At 34.7% G+C, this 18,561-nt stretch overlaps 2 protein-coding genes across 16 annotated transcripts in view; one reads left to right on the top strand and one right to left on the bottom strand.

The window, feature by feature from the left end:
- NDUFAF2 (NADH:ubiquinone oxidoreductase complex assembly factor 2) overlaps nt 1-18,561 on the top strand; it is a 357,071-nt gene that overhangs the window by 41,317 nt on the left and 297,193 nt on the right. The gene's annotated exons all lie outside the window — the stretch shown is intronic.
- ERCC8 (ERCC excision repair 8, CSA ubiquitin ligase complex subunit) overlaps nt 1-18,561 on the bottom strand; it is a 56,145-nt gene that overhangs the window by 19,861 nt on the left and 17,723 nt on the right. For 4 of the 6 annotated variants that reach the window (XR_014310370.1, XM_082725896.1, XM_082725898.1 and 1 more), the window contains 5 exons: nt 7,658-7,739; nt 6,546-6,614; nt 5,335-5,401; nt 3,195-3,295; nt 1,597-1,721 (listed from right to left, as the gene is read on the bottom strand). Coding sequence is in view for 5 of the 6 variants with exons in the window: in XM_082725896.1 (XP_082582022.1) it covers nt 1,597-1,721; nt 3,195-3,295; nt 5,335-5,401; nt 6,546-6,614; nt 7,658-7,739 (444 nt within the window). In the remaining variant the exon portion in view is untranslated. Of the gene's footprint in view, nt 1-1,596; nt 1,722-3,194; nt 3,296-5,334; nt 5,414-6,545; nt 6,615-7,657; nt 7,740-18,561 lie in introns of all 6 variants that reach the window. The other 2 variants (XM_082725895.1, XM_082725897.1) reach the window with 1 other exon arrangement.

Here is an 18,561-nt window from a genome sequence, read left to right as displayed (position 1 = left end):
TTAAATAAATGAATGAGAAAAGAAAGGTGTGACTTGATTAGAAACACGATACAAATATAATGAATGGAAGATTCTAAATTAAAACTTGCAATGCACAAGTTTCTAGTCTGAGATATGATGGAGAAGCACTTCATAAAGTACATGAGAGATTAGCAAACTCTAGTATGAACAATTTTGACCTTACAGTAAAATTAGAATTTACTAAAAGAAGTGATATTTAGAGTATCTAAAAGAGAATTAGTTAGAAAGAAGGTTAAAGAAAGGAAGATGAGGGGCACCTGGGTGGCTCAGAGGGTTAAAGCCTCTGCCTTCGGCTCAGGTCATGATCCCAGGGTCCTGGGATTGAGCCCCGCATGCTGAGCAGAGATCCCGCTTCCCTTCCTCTCTCTCTGCCTGCCTCTCTGCCTACTTGTGATCTCAGTCAAATAAATAAATAAATAAAACCTTTAAAAAAAAAAAAAAAAGAAAAGAAAGAAAGGAAGATGAAATGGGGCACCTGGTTGGCTTAGTCAGAAGAGCATGCAACTCCTGATCTAGGGGTTGTTGAGTTTTAGCCCCATGCGGGGGAAAGATACTTAATTAAGTATTAACTTAATACTTAAATTAATAAGTATACTTTAAAAAAAAAGAAAGGAATATGATTAATATCAATACCTGCCTTAAAGTATTAAGTAAATGCTATAAGGTATTTGGTATAATGACCACTGTGGTAAGAGTGAAATCTAGAGTCAAATTCTGTTGCTTTTTAAAAAGCTGTTTTAACTCAGGCAAGTTACCTAACCATTTATATCTCATTTCCTCATGTGTAAAATGGGTATAATAAGAGTAACTACCTTCACAGCCTTGATTTCATGATTAAATAAGATCCTATATGCTTCAGTATATGTTTTATGTTAATTTTTATTAAAACAGTATCTGATACATAAGCACTTTAATAAATATTAGCTATTATTATTACCACCAAATTACAAACTTATTAGCTTATTCTGAAAGTTATTAAACCACAGGCACACCTGGTAAGAACCGTAACATAAATTTTTAAAAAGTGTTAGAAATTAAATACCATGTAAGAATCTAGCACATTTAAAACACATTTAGTTCAGTATTAAAATACCATATCTTCTGGTACTATAACATTCATCTTAGATTTTGTTTACAAGTCATATAGAGAATAAAATTTGACTATAAGTTTAATTTATATCAGTTCTCAATCTTTTATTCTTCTCCAACATACCTGAGAAATATGGCACACTCACATTACACACAGTAGAGCAATAATTCTCCACTAAGTGGGGAGAATGTGGTGGGAGCATTGTAGGGTGGACTGTCCTGTGTGAGAGTTATTAGTTCACATAATGAAAAAATATAAAAAGAAAACTGGAATACAGAGACCAGAAAAGAGTTAAATCTACAGAAGAACACCAAGTATATTTCATAGATCCATTTTAAAAATATATATTCAAAAAGTTAGAGAGAGGCACCTGGCTGGCTCAGTCAGTAAAGGATGCAACTCTTGATCACAGGGCTGTGAGTTCAAGTTCAGAAAAAAAGAAAAAAAAGAAAAAAGAAAAGTTGGAGATATTTACAATCTCTTACTAGTGTGTTTTCTCCATTGGAACTATTCCAGAGCCTCATTCGATTATCTGTACCAACAGTAAGGAGATGAAGCCCATCACTTGTAAAACACAAGCCATTAACTTTCCCATTATGAGCAGTGTTTGCTGCAATGAAAAATACAATTCAGTTAATCTATTATTACAGTGAGCACACACTTAATGCTTGATGTTACAGTTATTTAAACATATTAAAGGGCAATTACCTGAATTACTTAAAATATACAAGTTGATTATATTTGGATTATTTGAATATCATAAGCCATATAAATTAGAGCCATAAAAATGGAGAAAAACAGGAAAACTAAAGAGGAAGAAATCTTGCCAAATATGATTTTTCTTCAGAGAGTAATCTGTGCTGTACAACTCAATTAAATGCATGCCTAATATTAAATTTTTTAATTAAGCACCTTACAAATTTCTCATATAATATTTCCATTTTTTAAAAAAAGATTTATTTATTTGAGAGAGACAGTAAGAAAGAGCATGAGGGGAAAAGGCCAGAGGGAGAAGCAAACACCCCTTGGAGCTGGGAGCCCAATGTGGGACTTGATCCCGAGACTCCAGGATCATGACCTGAGCTGAAGGCAGTTGCTTAACCAACTGAGCCACCCAGGTGCCCCAATATTTCCATTTTTAAAAAAAATCTAAAAGTCATTTCATGGACTATTAAAAATCAGTAATACTAGTATTTACTATTTTTAAAAAAACTTCAACAGGGAAAGAATAAGTGTTCTAGTTTGATTTAAAATTTGTATTACCTTCAAAATGACCAAATTTGAGAAAGCATAATTCTCAAGAGCCTGATTAATTTAATTAAAAAGATTATTAAAACAATCATAAAACTGTATACAGTTCATCCTAAGATTTTTCCGGTTCACAATTAATTCTAAATCAGAATCTTATCCTATACAGAAATTAAATTCTAGGGGCACATAAGTGGCTCCGTTAAGTGTCTGACTCTTGATTTCATTTAGGTCATGATCTCAGGATCCTGGGATAGAGCCCCATATTGGTCTCTGCCCTCTGCTAGAAGCCTGCTTAGGATTCTCTCTCCTTCTCCCTCTGCCCAATGCCTGCTATGCATGCAACACACTCTCTCTCAAATAACTAAATAAAATGTTAAAAAAAAAAAAAAGAAATTAAATTCTATTGGAAAAATGAAATTGAGGTACTTTATCACCAGGATAGCAGCTGACATGTGTAATACAAATTACAAATTCTATTTTCATGTAATGGCCACAAAATGTTACTATTCCTTGTTTACTGTAGCTTCCTAAGTGGCAATGAATTTGTATTAGTTGACCTCACTGAAGGAAAAAAAAGTAACAACATAATTCAGAAATGTTTCTGCATTTGAAAATTTAGAGGTAGATGAAATGACATACTTCTTCCTATCTTGAAAAAAGACAACCATAATTTAGTTATGTACTTTTAGAAATCAATTTATCGTGAATGGCATTTTTTAAATAATAAAATTTGCAACTTGTCCTATACATTAATTACTTGGTTTCAATTAAAAATTTTCAATATAAAAATACTATCATTGGCATATTTCTATATTAATGTATTCTTCATTACCTGATTCAACAGCTTGTGACTTTTTTCCATTATGCTGATCAAGAGTAATTAAACATCCTGATGCTCTTCTCACATCCCATAATTTTACTCTACTGTCAGCACTAAGAATAAATAGATGTTACATTGACATATATAGCTAGGACAGTGACTGTACTCTTCACCTACCTTTCCAGTATTATGGCATACAGAAGTCTCAGAGTATTAGTGCAAATATATTTGTACATTTGGGTTGTTTAACTTTTGCCTTTTCATCAAATATTCAAAATCAAAAGTAGCAAAAAGCAGTGGAAAAAAAACAGCCAAAACAAACAAACAAACAAACAAACAAACAGGTAACCTTTTTTTAGATCACAAGGACAGAATTCTGCTGATTTTTATTTTGTTTTTAATGGTTCCTCCACCAAAATTAGATAGTTTTAGAGCTTGTCCCTTAGGAAGCTTTTTACTACATCCTTTCTATTGTTTATTACTCAAATGTTTTCTAGACAATCAAGCAGCTAACTAATTTTACTTTAAGAATTCAGGGCGCCTGGGTGGCTCAGTGGGTTAAGCCTCCACCTTTGGCTCAAGTCACAATCTCAGGGTCCTGGGATGGAAGCCCGCTTCGGGCTCTCTGCTCAGCAGAGAGCCTGCTTCCCCCTGCCTCTCTGCCTACTTGGGATTTCTCTCTCTCTCTGTCAAATAAATAAATAAAATCTTAAAAAAAAAAAAAAAAGTTCGGGGCGCCTGGGTGGCTCAGTGGGTTAAAGCCTCTGCCTTCGGCCCAGGTCATGATCCCAGGGTCCTGGGATAGAGCCCCGCATCGGGCTCTCTGCTCAGTGCAGAGCCTGCTTCTCTCTCTCTCTCTCTCTCTCTCTCTGCCTGCCTCTCTGCCTACTTGTGTTCTCTGTCAAATAAATAAATAAATAATCTTTAAAAAAAAAAAGTTCATTTTGCATGAATTTGGTGTTTTCATATGAAAAAATTAAGGTAATAGAAAGGACAATGTATTTATATTTGGTTTCCTATACTCAAATCAATCTTTGCAAGATATACAAGAATTAACTTTAATGTCTCTTAGAATTCTGACACTTATTTTTATCTCAAGTATGTGAAAAGAATAAAGACAAAAAACCATGATCACATATCAATTTCAACTACTCCTAAAAAAAATATCACTTTAACTAATGCTATCATGTTCTCAAAAAGGACCTCAACAATATTCTAACAAATTGGGTTTATCCAGATCTCTTTAATTACAAAGAGCAATACAACACATTTTATAAGCCTATTTCTAAATAAATCTTTTTTCTGTAGGTACAGGGCTTATTTCTTCCTGTAGTCTTGATTCTTTTCACAGATCACCATCAAAGCTAGCCAATTAGAAAAGCAAGCAAAAATCTAGCATTTCCCATTTTCAAAATGGTTTTCTTTCTTTTCAGCTTGGGGAAAAGTCTACAATGGGATGAGTCTGAGGATTTAAGTACTTTCTGAAACAGATAAAATTTGGACTTATCTGATTCCTAACATGATTACTAGGTCCATCTGAGAACTGAAAGCCTCTTAGCTTTCCCATGGTTTGAGGAAAACCAAGTAAGGCATGAATAATATAAATCTGCCCTATCATGGACCCACAACCAGCACCTAGCTTTTCACCTTCACACCTCCTTAGGCAGTCTTTTTACAGCTTTATTCTAGACTTGTTCTATTTCAGAAAGCATAGATCTTAATATCACATTCTATAAACTATTAACAGAAGCTTCTCTGGGGACTAAATTGCTTGGCTCATTGTAGGTAGTCATTACATATTATTAAATTGAATCAATTAATAAATGTTGAATCAGATTCAAAATAATTCTGTATTAAAGAAAATGAACTGAAATGCTACTGTTTTAAAATTAAGACTTATACTCGGGTAGAAAAAAATAGCAACATACTTTTTTTTACAGGTAGTACTAGTAGATTTGCATTGCTAGAGATTCTCTTGTTTTCTGTGTTTTAAAAGGTGAGCGCTTCAAGATATGTAGTGACAGGACTTAAAAATTGTAACTCAATTATTTAAAGGGCCTAATTAATAACTAAATATGCATCTTAAAAAATAGTGTTTTTGAAATTTTTATCATTAATTATTAACTTCAAAACCAAATAATTTGCATGTTACCTTGCAGTTGCCAAGACATATTCACAACGAGGTGACCAGGAAACTGCCAATATTTCTTGTCTGTGACCTGCAAATATAACTGTATGAAAAGTCTGTAAATACTTGAAAAATCAAAAGACACAGTGTAATTAAATATGTCTGATTTTGAAGAAAGTCAAGACTACTAAACATAAATTGATATGATCATTACTTTTTCACATTTATAATAATCTATGTTTAAATATTAATATGAAGTCTGTGCGGCATTTCTCACACATGTTATCTCATTATAAATGGCCTGGTTTCGCATTGGAAAGAGCAAATGAATCTTTTTTAATACAGCTGTTAGATTCAAAAGTGAATCCACCATTAAGTAATATAGCTTAAGCTCATTTACTTGTATCTACCACAAAAAAAACCACTGCAGCAAACCATACAAGTTAAACATTCTAGAGAATAAAAAATGACTTCTAACTTTTCAGAAAGTTATAATAGAATTTTTTTTTTAAAAATTCATGATTGTAGAAAGCATTTGGATAAAATTTCTTTTCTAGAAAGCACATTCATTGGATAATTGACTTCAGCATTTTAATTCATTTTTGCCTAGATGAACTATTCAAAGTAGGTATTTTCATCGACCTAACTTATACTACTAGAGATTCATGACAATTTAAAACAAATGTTGTCCATTTCACAAAATTCTCTTGACATATTATGTGTTTTTCGGGGATGAGTAAAAATGTAAATTTCCAAATTACAAGCCATCTTTCCATTGTTTAGAATCGATGATCTAATACTGATAAGTAGCAAAAATATTCAAATTAATATATCTTAACCAAAATATTACTTTAATAGCTTTTTCTAAAATATTTGCATTCAGGGGAAAAAAAGCACCTAGCAAGAGCAATACTAAACAATGCCCATAAGACAAATGGACCAATGTAAGTTTCATAAATAATTTTTTTTTAAATGTAGAAATAAGATAAGATTTTCAGCTAGACTTCCCATATCCTTTGAGTTTACCCTATGGGTATTGTTTATATAAATGTCTCCTCAATAGTTCAGTTTTATAAGAATAATGCACAGAAGGATCTTTATTTCCCTGTTGACTTTTAACAACTAGCACAAAATACATCAGTCATGTCAGTTACAAAGAATACATTGTTAGTAATGTTTCTTTTTATTGAATGATTTACTCAAAGTAGTTGTTGTTTCAAATAAAAAAAAAATACCCTGTAAAATGTGGGAACAGGATCCAGACTTTAAGTCACAAAGTTGTACTTTGGGCCCTCTAGTACCAACTGTAAAAACAAAAACAAAAATGGTTTAAGATAATTTTCTTATAAATCATCACCAAAAGGAAACAAGAAACTACTATTATGAATCACACATAATATCTTCTCTGTATCCACACGGAAATATAAAAAAAGTACGCCAAAAATATACTTCAAATCATTTTAAATGTTTATAATTAGAAAATGTAATTGCAGTTATACCTTACCACTAAGAGAGCTGTATTATTACATTATCGTCTAATGTTTAATTTTGAAATAATAGGTTCACAGAAAGTTGCAAATATAGGACAGAGAGACCCTGTGTACACTTCACCCATGTTGTCCCAACCACTGTTAATGTTAGGTAACTATACCACAGTATCACAACCAGGAAATCTGCATTGCTACAATGTATATGCACGATTCTATGCTATTTTACTATATCAAATAACTTTACTTAATGCCTCAGACTTTCCATATTAATGATACACTTCCAGAGACTCTGGCGACAGTCTGAGTGGACCTTGAGGACAAGTTAGTGCCCAGCTCTTCTCTACACATGATGCAACTGACTAGTGTCTGCAGGTGAAGACATTCATGCAGTGCCAAACAAATAAAGGAATCATAGGGACTTGATACCAGATACCAGAAAAACACTTTTCTTCGTCACACATAAAAATTCTTTTTGTAGGTGCTTTCATAAAAATGGATGTTTAATTTGAATAAACACAATAAACAAAGGAAAAGAAAATAATTTCCATTTTTTAAATTGTGTTGGACTGAAAAAGTTACCAAATTTTGTTCATGTAAAATCTTTGAAATTTTGGTGGCTGAAAATTAACTCCTTAGGGAACAAAAATATACTTTCTTAATCTTTGAATCCTAGCCACTAGCACAGTGCCTGACTTGCACAATACCAATAAAACTGAATGTAAATATAGCATATACTTGAGCTTTTTTTAAAAAAAAATTATGTTCATTTGGGTTTAAATATCCATATTAAAACTAACTAGGTAATAAGAGCAAGCAAGTTTCAAAATGTTGAAAAGAAAAAGAGTATAGGTACAAACCTGCTACCAAACAGTGTTTGGTGGCAACTGGAGACATATGATGACTATAAACGGTTTCTTCAAAATTAAATATATCTGCAGTCTGATAATCAAAAGACATTAAAAATTTTAAAGTTTTAATTATAGTCACAAAATCAGTAAACATTTTATTTATTTCCACATTGTTACCAATTTTTAAATGAACATTAGCGATTTATTTGACTTACACATAGGAATGTGATACCCTCAAAAACCTGTTAATTTTAAATCCTATGTTATTGGAGTGCCTGGGTGGCTCAGTTGGTTAAGTGTCTGCTTTTGGCTCAGGTCTTGATCCCAGGGTCCTGGAATCCAGTCCCACACTGGGCTCCCTGCTCAGTGGGGAGCCTACTTCTCCCTCTGCCTGCCTCTCTCATGAATAAATAAATAAAATCTTTAAAAAATATAAATCCTATGTTATTTATTGCACTCTGTCCCTTTTATGAGAGAAACAGTTTTTCTCTAATAAATTCGAGAGATGAAGAAAAGACAACCACCTGGTTCACCATCTTCCTCACTACTCCAGTCTGGGGAACTTCATCGTCTACACAGGTGATCCAGTTAGTACTCTGCCTCTCAGTCCCATTCAACCTCAGCTACCGTATCCCAGCACTCTCATCACCTATACTCATTCTTTCTTCAAACTCATACATTTCAGGTATGATACATTAGCAATTTCAATGTATGACCATAATCTTCTACCGTTTTCATTTTAGTTTTTCCCAACTATTTCCAAGACATCCAAATATAACCCAAAACTCCTATCAGTTCCTCCTATCTTTGCTTTTTTTCCTTCTTTAGCATGGATTCAGAGGTTCAATACTGCATCCCACCATATCTCCAACTCCTTTGTCATTAATTCTTTCACTCCGTGGAGACTTTAACTTTGGATGACTCCAAATGTCTGCCTTCTCTGTACCTTTATCCACACTGATCTACACCAGAGGTCAGCAAATTTTTTCTGTAATGGGTAAGACGAAATATTTTTCAGGCTTTGAGGACTACTACTCATTTCTGTCATTACCACCTACTTATTTCTGCCACTGTAAGGTCAAAGCAGCCATAAACAAGAAAGAGCCCCCCCCTCCAAAGAATGAGGCCATGGGCCCAGCTGACCTCTACTTTAACCCAAGAGAAGAGATTCTTACAGTAAAGCAAACTGCCATCACTATAAAAGATCATTCATCAGTGCTGACTTTCAGTATTGACTGCCAGTCCTATTATATTTCACTACTATTCTCTGCAATATTCACAGCTATTTCAAACTTCCACACTATCCACGGATATCACCACTTGGTCATAATAAGTGATCTGATCTTTGATTACAAAGAGGAATCAGAAAGTCATTCAATGAAAATTCACTGAATATGTCTTATCAACAAATCTACAAACACATTTGCTTCCACTTATCCTTCTTCCTTCTTTGTTCCTGTTATCATGGAAAAACTATCCTTCCTCATATTTAAAGTTAATATCCCTACCTGTGTTCAGATCCCCCTCAGCACTATCTCATGCTACACATCATCTCCTTTATCTCCAGGACACTTAAAAACTCTGCTTCCAAACCAGCTCATTACCATCAGCATTAAAAAATGTTCACGTTTCTTTCATCTTAACAGCAACCCTCTCCCCAAGACAGGAAAAGAAAAACCTTTCATGCTCTATCCCTAATTAATTTTCTTTCTTCTTCTTCTTCGAATCCAAACTTTGGCTCTCATTTCTTAGCTCCCGAATTTCTTAACTTACCACAATCTTATTTTTATCTCCACTACTCCCATTCACACTACTCTTCCCATAAAACTGATAGCTACCATCACCTAGTCTAGACCTTATCTTACCTAACCTGTCAGTAACATTCAACACAGCTGATTACTCCATCTTCCTTAAAACAATCTCTTTCACCGGTTCCATTATATCACATACTCCTGATTTTCCTCTTACTCTTATCTTTTACAGGCTTTGGTTCCTTTACCTGTCTTATTAATCTTGGTCTTCCCAAAGTTTTGTTCTATGTACTCTTCTCTTCAACTGCCACCTATATGGTGGTGACACAAATCTAAATTTTCTGTGTAGACCACATTCTTAAAAACCAGATATGTATAGCTCACTTCCTGGATTATCTTCATTTGGATTTCTTATGAATCCTTCAAATTTAACAAATCTAAAATTCAACTCAATACCTCCCTAATATTTCTCTATCTTAGCAAATAACAATATATTCTACCCACCTGCCCAACATAGAGAACTTGAGAATAATTCTTGCTCTTTTTAAATAATAGCTTTATTGAGCTATAGTTGAAATACAATTCACTCATTCAAAGTATGTACTTTAATGGTTTTTAGTATATTCAGAGTTGTACAATCATCTCCAAAATCAACTTCAGAACATTTTTATCACACCAAAAAGAAACCCCATTCCCATCAACAGGCACTCCCCATTTCTTCCTACCCTCTCCCCTAGGAAACTACCAATCTACTTCCTGTCTCTATAAATTAGCCTATTTCTTGATGTTCCAGACATGGAATTATACAATCTGTGGTCTTCTGCAATCTTTCATGTAACATACTGTTTTTTCATTTCATTCAGCATGATGTTTTTAAGGTTCATCCACACTAACATGTATCAGTACTTCACTTCTTTCTATTGCTGAATAATATTACATTTGATGGCTACCCACTCATCAGTTGATGAACATTTTATTTGTTTAGACTCTTTGGTCATTCTGAATAATGCCACTATGAACACTTGTCTAAAAGTTTTGTGTGAAGTTATGTTTTCATTTTGCTTTGGGTATAATGAAGTTATGTTTTCATTTTGCTTTGGGAATTCCTGGGTCATATGCTAAATATATGTTTTACCTTTCCAGAAATTGTTTTCCAAAACAGCTGTATACCATTTTACATTCCCACCAGTAATTTATGATTGTTCCAGTTCATCCATATCCTACTCAACATTTGTTACTGTCTTTTTGATTACAGCAATCCTAAAAGGTATGAAATGATCATATCACTGTGGGTTTGATTTGCATTTCCCTGAAATTCTTGATTTTTCACTACTTTTGATAGCTTATCAACTTGCAACTCCTGTCAAATGTCTGTAATCCTCTCATATCTATTTATCCCATTGCCATTACTCCAGTCAAGCAAGGATCTACTCACTCCTGCCTGGATTACTGCAACCTCCTCCCTGGTCTCTTTGACTCTCCTCTTGCTACCTTAAAGCCAATTGGAAACATATCCAGACTGTTTCACCTAAAACGGCAATTTGTTGTTTTCATTTTTGGCCACCGCTTAGACTATTAAAAAGCTAGCTTCTTCTCCTAGGAAAATATTAAACCTACTTAATAAAAATAAAAATAAAAATAAAAATAACAAGGCCCCTCATGATACAGACACTGCTTACCTATTGGGCTTTATCTCTGGCTACTCTCCTTTGGCACTCTGGCCACTGTGAGTACCTTTCTGTTTTTAAAAATGTCACATTCACTGTTACCCCAAAGAGTTTTCTCATGTTGTTCCAAGGACTGGAACTCTTATCCTCCTTCTATGGACTCATCATCCTTCATTTCAGCCAAAAGCCAGAGCACCACTTGCTCTACAAAGCCTTCCCTGATTCTCCATAGGTTAGGTGATCCTGCTAAAACACTGTACACTTTCATCATGATAGTCCCTTCTGGCCTTCACTTGTTTTCTTTGCTAACCTGAAGCTCCTTGGCAATGAATCCCCAGCTTTAACATGTAACAGAAATTGAATACATACTGTTGAATATATCCACGAATCTTACTCATTTCTAGAGAACATGACCTGGATACCGACATCTGTATTTTCTGATTTATATTCCATTATCCAAAATTTTAAGAAAACTCAGAATGAGAAAAAGTTGTTTTTTACCCTAATGTGTAACAGAGAAGTCTATAAAACACATAAAAACACATTTATGGAAAGCTCAGATGAAGTAAAAGTATGATAGATATATAATATGTGCATTAATAGGAAAAATTAGTGACAGGGTTAGAGGATGTGGAAAAGGACAATATCATGCCCTCTTAATTTTTCTTTGTACCTAGCACATGCACAAGAAATTATTTCTTATCGAATATTTTCAAAGTTCTTATCAATAAAATGCTTTGCCTATCAGATAGAACTATGAATTCATGAAATACTATTTTTTAAGTAATCACTCCACCCAATGTGGGGCTCAAACTCACAACTCCAAGATTGAAAGTTACATGCTCTACTAATTGAGCCAGCCAGACACCCCCACAAAACACTATTTTTGGTTGGCAAACCATTTATGTTCTAAAGAAAATTTGAAATCAAAATATTTTTTCTTAGATTTCTAAAAAGAAGTCAATGTTAATGAAAGAAAATGCAAATGTATGGTACGGGCTATTAATCTTTAAACCACATTTTTAACTGAAGTATAAGTAACATACAGAAAAGTATACAGATCATAAGGGTACAGCTCAATGAATTTTCACGAAGTGAACTTTTACAAAGTAACCACCACCTGCATTATAACACAGAACATTACAAACTTTCTATTACAACACCCCCAAAAAGCTCCCTACACCCTCTTTCAACCCTTACCAAGAAAGATAACCACCATACTGACTCCTATCACTTTAGTTTTGCCAATTTTTGAATAGGAATTATATATTAAGTACTATTTTGTGTCTGATTATTTTGTTCTATATTATATAAAATTCATACATTTTATTGATATAGAATTGAGTGTTCCCTTGTCATTGCTAGATAGTATTTCAATGTAAAATGTGCCAGATTTCATTTGACTGGTAACGGACATTTGAATTTTTTCCAGTTTTTGGTTATCATGAATAGTGCTGCTATGAACATTCTTATAAACGTCCCTTGGTACACATATGTATGCATTTATATACTCAAAAGTGTATCTTCTAGGTAACAAGAAACCCTCAGTTGATACCATATCTGTTTACCAACTGTAATCTCAACAGCAACAGATACACTTGTTATTTTTTATCAGATCCTTTAATTTTAGCTATTCTGGAGGATGTAGAAAGGTACCTCATTGTGGATTTAAAGTATCTACATGCTCAATTAAGAAGCTGAGTGTATTTATTTATTAGCTATTTAGATATCCTCTTTTATAGAGTGCCTAAGCAAATGTTTTGCCTGGGGGTACCTGAGTAATTCAGCCGGTTGAGTACCTGACTCTTGACTTCTTTCTTTCTTTCTTTCTTTCTTTTTAAGCTTGCATTTATTTATTTGACAGACAGAGATCATAAGTAGGCAGAACAGCAGGCGGGGAAGCATGCTCCCTGCTGAGCAGAAAGCCCAGTGTGGGGCTTAATCCCAGGACCCTGGGAGGACCTGAACGAAGGCAGAGGCTTTAACCCACTGAGAGCCACCCAGGTGCCCCTGACTCTTGATTTCTAATCCTGATCTCAGGTTCCTGGGATGGAGCCCCATGCTTCTCTCTCTCTCTCTCTCTCTCAAATAAATAAATAAATAAAATCTTAAAAAAAAAATTCTGCTGCCTAGTTCTCTATGGGTTTCCAGTCTTTTAATTTTTCTATTTTTTATATAATTTATATATGTCTTTTTTCAGATGTATGCATCTGTCACATATATCATCTCCCACTGAATTCATGGCCTACTTTTTTACTCTCTTAATGTTTTTTGATGAACAGAGCTTCCTAATCTTAATGTAGTTCGATTTATCAATCTTTCTCAAAGCCATTACTTCCCCAACATAATGCAGGGTTACTTGTGTCATAAATCAAATGACGGTATATGTAAGGTGTGTTTCTTTTTTTTCTTTTTCTTTTTCTTTTTTAAGATTTTTTATTTATTTATCAGAGAGAGAGAGGGGTAGAGAGTGAGCACAGGCAGACAGAATGGCAGGCAGAGGCAGAGGGAGAAGCAGGCTCCCTGCTGAGCAAGGAGCCTGATGTGGGACTCGATCCCAGGACGCTGGGATCATGACCTGAGCTGAAGGCAGCTGCTCAACCAACTGAGCCACCCAGACGTCCCGTAAGGTGTGTTTCTTGATTATCCTGTTACACTGTTTTTGTTTTTTTTTACTTCTATTGATACCACACCACCTTAATTAGTGTAATTAAATTTATGGTCTTAGCCCACTTTCATAAAAAAGAGTCCTGTGAATATTTTTATTAGAAATGCACTGATTCTATAGATCACTCGGGGTAAAACTAGTACCTTTACAATACTGACCTTTCTAACTCTTGAATATGGTATATCCCACCATTTATTTAAATCTTGACTTGTATCATAATTATTCTATAGTTATCGGTGTGGTGTTGAGTGGTCTTGTACACTTTTCTTTTCTTTTTTTTTTTTTTTAAAGATTTATTTATTTAACAGAGAGAAATCACAAGTAGACAGAGAGGCAGCCAGAGAGAGAGAGAGAGGGAAGCAGGCTCCCTGCTGAGCAGAGAGCCCGATGCGGGACTCGATCCCAGGACCCTGAGATCATGACCTGAGCCGAAGGCAGCGGCTTAATCCACTGAGCCACCCAGGCGCCCTCTTGTACACTTTTCAATTTCTTACTAGGAATATGATGATTTCTGATGCAATTGTTAATGATAATACTCCCAAATTCAAAATTCTTTGTGTCTCAAATTCAGAAATGCAACTAACCTTATATCCAGCAATTTTGCTAAGTTTACTTTAATTTTAATAATTGGTTAGAGATTCCTTTGGATTTTCTATGCTCACAATCATGTCATCTGTGAATGACAGTTTAAATTCCTTTCATTTCTCTCTCTCTCTCTTTTTTTTTTTTCTTACTTTATTTTACTGCCTAGGACTTCCCATATAATGTTAAAGGGAGGGGATAATAGAGATAACTCAAAAGGGAAAGCTCTCAACAATTTACCAACAAACAAAAAGTTTGCTTTAGGTGTGTTTTAAAAAAATAGATACTCCTGGAGTGCCTGGGTGTCTCAGTGGGTTAAGCCTCTACCTTCAGCTCAGGTCATGATCCCAGGGTCCTGGGATTGAGCCCTGCATCCGGCTCTCTGCTCAGCAGGGAGCCTGCTTCCCCCTCTCTCTGCCTGCCTCTATGCCTACTTGTGATCTCTGTCTGTCAAACAAATAAATAAAATCCTTAAAAAAAAAAAGATAATCCTTACTAAATTAAGGAATTTCCCTTATGTTCCTAGAATGTTAAGAATTTTTAAAGAATCAGGAATGAAGAGTGACTTTTATTATAAAGTATGATGCATTTTTTTCTTGAAAAAAACAAATACAGAGGCAAAAGATCTCAACGTAATAAAGAATACAGACAGACAGACACACACACACACACACACACACAGATAGATAGGTGATAAGCCTATATAAGCTTATCTCATAAGCCCACAAGCTAATCTCACCTCTTCTTCAACAAGGAGAAGCTGATAGGTTCTCCTTGAAGATTGTTTTCCTTCTAAGATCAGGAAAAAGACAAGGTTGTCCATACCTTACCACTTTTTTTCAACTTGGCATTGGAAGCCCTAGCCAGGGGATGCCTGGGTGGCACAGTAGGTTAAGCTTTCAACTCTAGGTTTTGGCTCAGGTCATGATCTCAGGGTCACGAGATAGAGCTCCATGTCCGGGTCCATGCTCAGCGTGGAGTCTCCTGGAGAATTCTCTCTCTCCCTTCCTCTCCCTCTACCCCTCCTGCTCCTGCTCTCTCTCTCTCTTTCTCTTTCTGTCTCTAAAATAAATAGCACTAAAAAAAAAAAAGAAAAAAGAAAAGGAAGTAATCCTGGGCTGGGTAATGAAACAAAGAAAAAAAGCACAAAACTAAAGGAGAACTTGAACTCTATTTACAGATCATATGATAGTATGTACAGAAAACCCCAAATAGTCCACCAAAAACCTCTTTGAACTAATAAACAAATTCAAGAAAGCTGAAGGATATAAAAATCAATATATAAAAATCTGTTGTGTTTCTATACACCAATAATGAACTATCAGAAAGAGGAATTAAGAAAATAATCCCACTTATAGCTGCATCAAAAAGAATAGAATACCTAGAAATAAATTAAACCAAGTAGGTAAAAGATATACACACTGTAAATTATCAGATATTGATGAAAGAAACTGAAGACACAAATAAATGAAAGGGTATTCCATACTCATGGATTATAAGTATTAACATATATAATGTCCATACTAACGAAAGCAATCTGCAGATTCAGTGCAAGTGCTATCAAAATTCCAGTGGCATTTTTATAGAAACAGAAAAATAAATCTTAAAATTTGTATGGAACCACCAAATCCCGAATAGCTAAAGCAATCTTGAGAAAGAAGAAAAAAGCTATAGGTATCATACTTCTTGATTTCAAACTATTTTACAAAACTACAGTAATCAAAACAATATGGTATTGGCATAAAAACAAACACAATGATCAACAGAACAGAATAGAGAGCCCAGAAATTAAACCTGTGCATATATAGTCAATAAATTTATGAGAGAGGAGCCAAGAATGTAAAATGGGGAAAAGAGAGTCTCTTCATGAAAGAGCATTAGGAAAATCAGACAGCAACAGGCAAGAGTGAAACTGGACCACTTTCCTACACCACATACAAAAATAAATTACAAAATAGGTTAAAGACTTGAGGAGTGCCTGGGTGGCTAAGTTCGTTAAGTGTCCAACTCTTGATCTCAGGGTCATGAGCTGGGCTCCAAATAAGTCTTTAAAAAACTAGATTAAAGACTTGAATCTAAGACCTGAAACCATAAAACTCCAAAAGAAAACAAAAGCAGTAAGCTCCCTGTTACCAGTCTCTGCGTGATGATTTTTTGGATTTGACACCAAAAACAAAGGCAGCAAAGGGAAAATATACAAGTAGAACTATACATCAAACTAAAAATCTTCTGCACAGCAAGGGAACCACCAACAAGACAAAAAGACAACCTGCTGAATGGAGAAAAAATTTGCAAATCATGTGTTCTGATACAGGGTTAACATCCAAAATATATAAAGAACTCATACAACTCAATAGCCAAAAACCATGAACAATCCAATTTAAAGAATGGGCAGAGGAAGTGAATAGGCATTTTTCTAAAGAAGACATACAAGTTGCCACTAGGTACATGAAAAAGTACTTATCACTAATCATCAGGGAAATGCAAATCAAAACCACAGTGAGCTATCACCTCACACTTGTTAGAATGGCTAATATAAAATAGACAAAAGGTAACAAGTGTTGGTGAGGGTATGGAGAAAAGAGAACCCTTGTGCACTGCTGGTGGGAATGTGTATTTGTACAGCCCATGGAAACCAGAAGGGAGGTTTCTCAAAAAATTAAAAACTACCTTATGATTCAGCAACTCCACCTCTAGCTATATATCCAAGGGAAACAAAGGCACTATCCTGAAGAGATATCTTTTCCCCTATGTTCATTGCATCATTATTTATTACAGCCAAGTCATCAAAACAACCTAAGTATCCATGAGTGTATGAAGAGACATAAAAGATATGGTATTTTTGTACAATGGAATATTATTCAGCCGCAAGAAAGGAGGATATCTTGCCATTTATGACAACAAAGATAGACCTTAAGGGCATTATGCTAAGTGAAATAAGTCACAGAATGATAACTATTATATATTATGTAGATTTCACATGTAAGTAATACACAATAAAATATTGTCAAACTCACAGAAACAGAATAAAGTGGTAAAGTTGATCTCAGGGTCATGAGCTGATTGGTAGGGGAGGGGGGAAACACAAAATGTGGAGATGTTGGTTAAAGGATACAAAATTTGGACAATTAAGAGATAAAATAGTTGAACAGGGAAAGGAACTTGAGAAAGGGACTATCATACAATCAAGATGTGATCAGAAGACAAAAGATCATTTAGAGACATCAAATAATTTAGGTGGAAAAGAGGCAGAAGCTAAGGTTGAGGGAGTAGAGGTTGAGGGTGAGATAACTTAGAACACCAAGATGAATTAAGACAATGGAAGTCCTTAGAGGTTTTGGGTAGAGGCACAATGAAACCACTTTATAAGTTAAGGTTAGCTCTGGGGTAGAACTTACCATGGAAAATATGGTAAGCAAAGTAATGCAGGAATACTCCTTACGAGTTTTTAGGAGTAGTCTAGATGTACAGTGTTGTTGGTGAGAGAAAGAGAAGAAAACATGGGAGAGTTTAAAGAAAGAACTGCTAAGATTTGAGAACGAAATGGATGTGAGGAGTGATCATGTTCAATTTGAACCTGTTACACTTGAGGAGATTGACCTATATTCAAGTAAGAGAGGTTTGTTTAGTAGACAGGTAGAGACACATGGGACTAGAATTCAGAGAAAGGATTAGCATTAGATATATAAATTTAACCAAATATCATAATAACTATTTTTTATTATCTATCTTTCTTCTAAAGATTTTATTTATTTATTTGACACAGAGAGAGGAAGAGAGAGACAGTACAAGCAGGTGGAGCAGAAGACAGAAGGAGAAGGAGAAGCAGGCTCCCCGCTGAGCAGGGAGCTGGATGTAGGCTCCATCCCAGGACCTTGGGATCATGACATGAGCCAAAAGCAGACACTTAACCAACTGAGCCACCTAGGTGCCCTTTTATTATCTACCTTTATTATTTAGTGTCTACCTTTACTAAGCAATAGTATTAGTAATTTTTTTTTAAGGTTTTAGGTCAATAGTTGATAAATCCAATTTTCTTCCTTAGATCACTAGACAATAATGTTCAAATAATAAAGATAATAATAACAAGTGTTTTTTGAGCACTTACAATATGCTAACCATTGTTCCAGGTGCTTTACATATGTCAACATGTTTACAACCATTCTATAAGATATAATCACTAGCCCCATTCACAAGTGAGGAAACTGAAACAGGTGCAGACACTTGCCTATGTCACAGAGCTAG

Source organism: Mustela nivalis (genome assembly GCF_964662115.1).
Source record: "Mustela nivalis genome assembly, chromosome: 3".
NCBI lineage: Eukaryota > Metazoa > Chordata > Mammalia > Carnivora > Mustelidae > Mustela > Mustela nivalis.
This window is presented reverse-complemented; position numbering and strand designations above follow the sequence as displayed.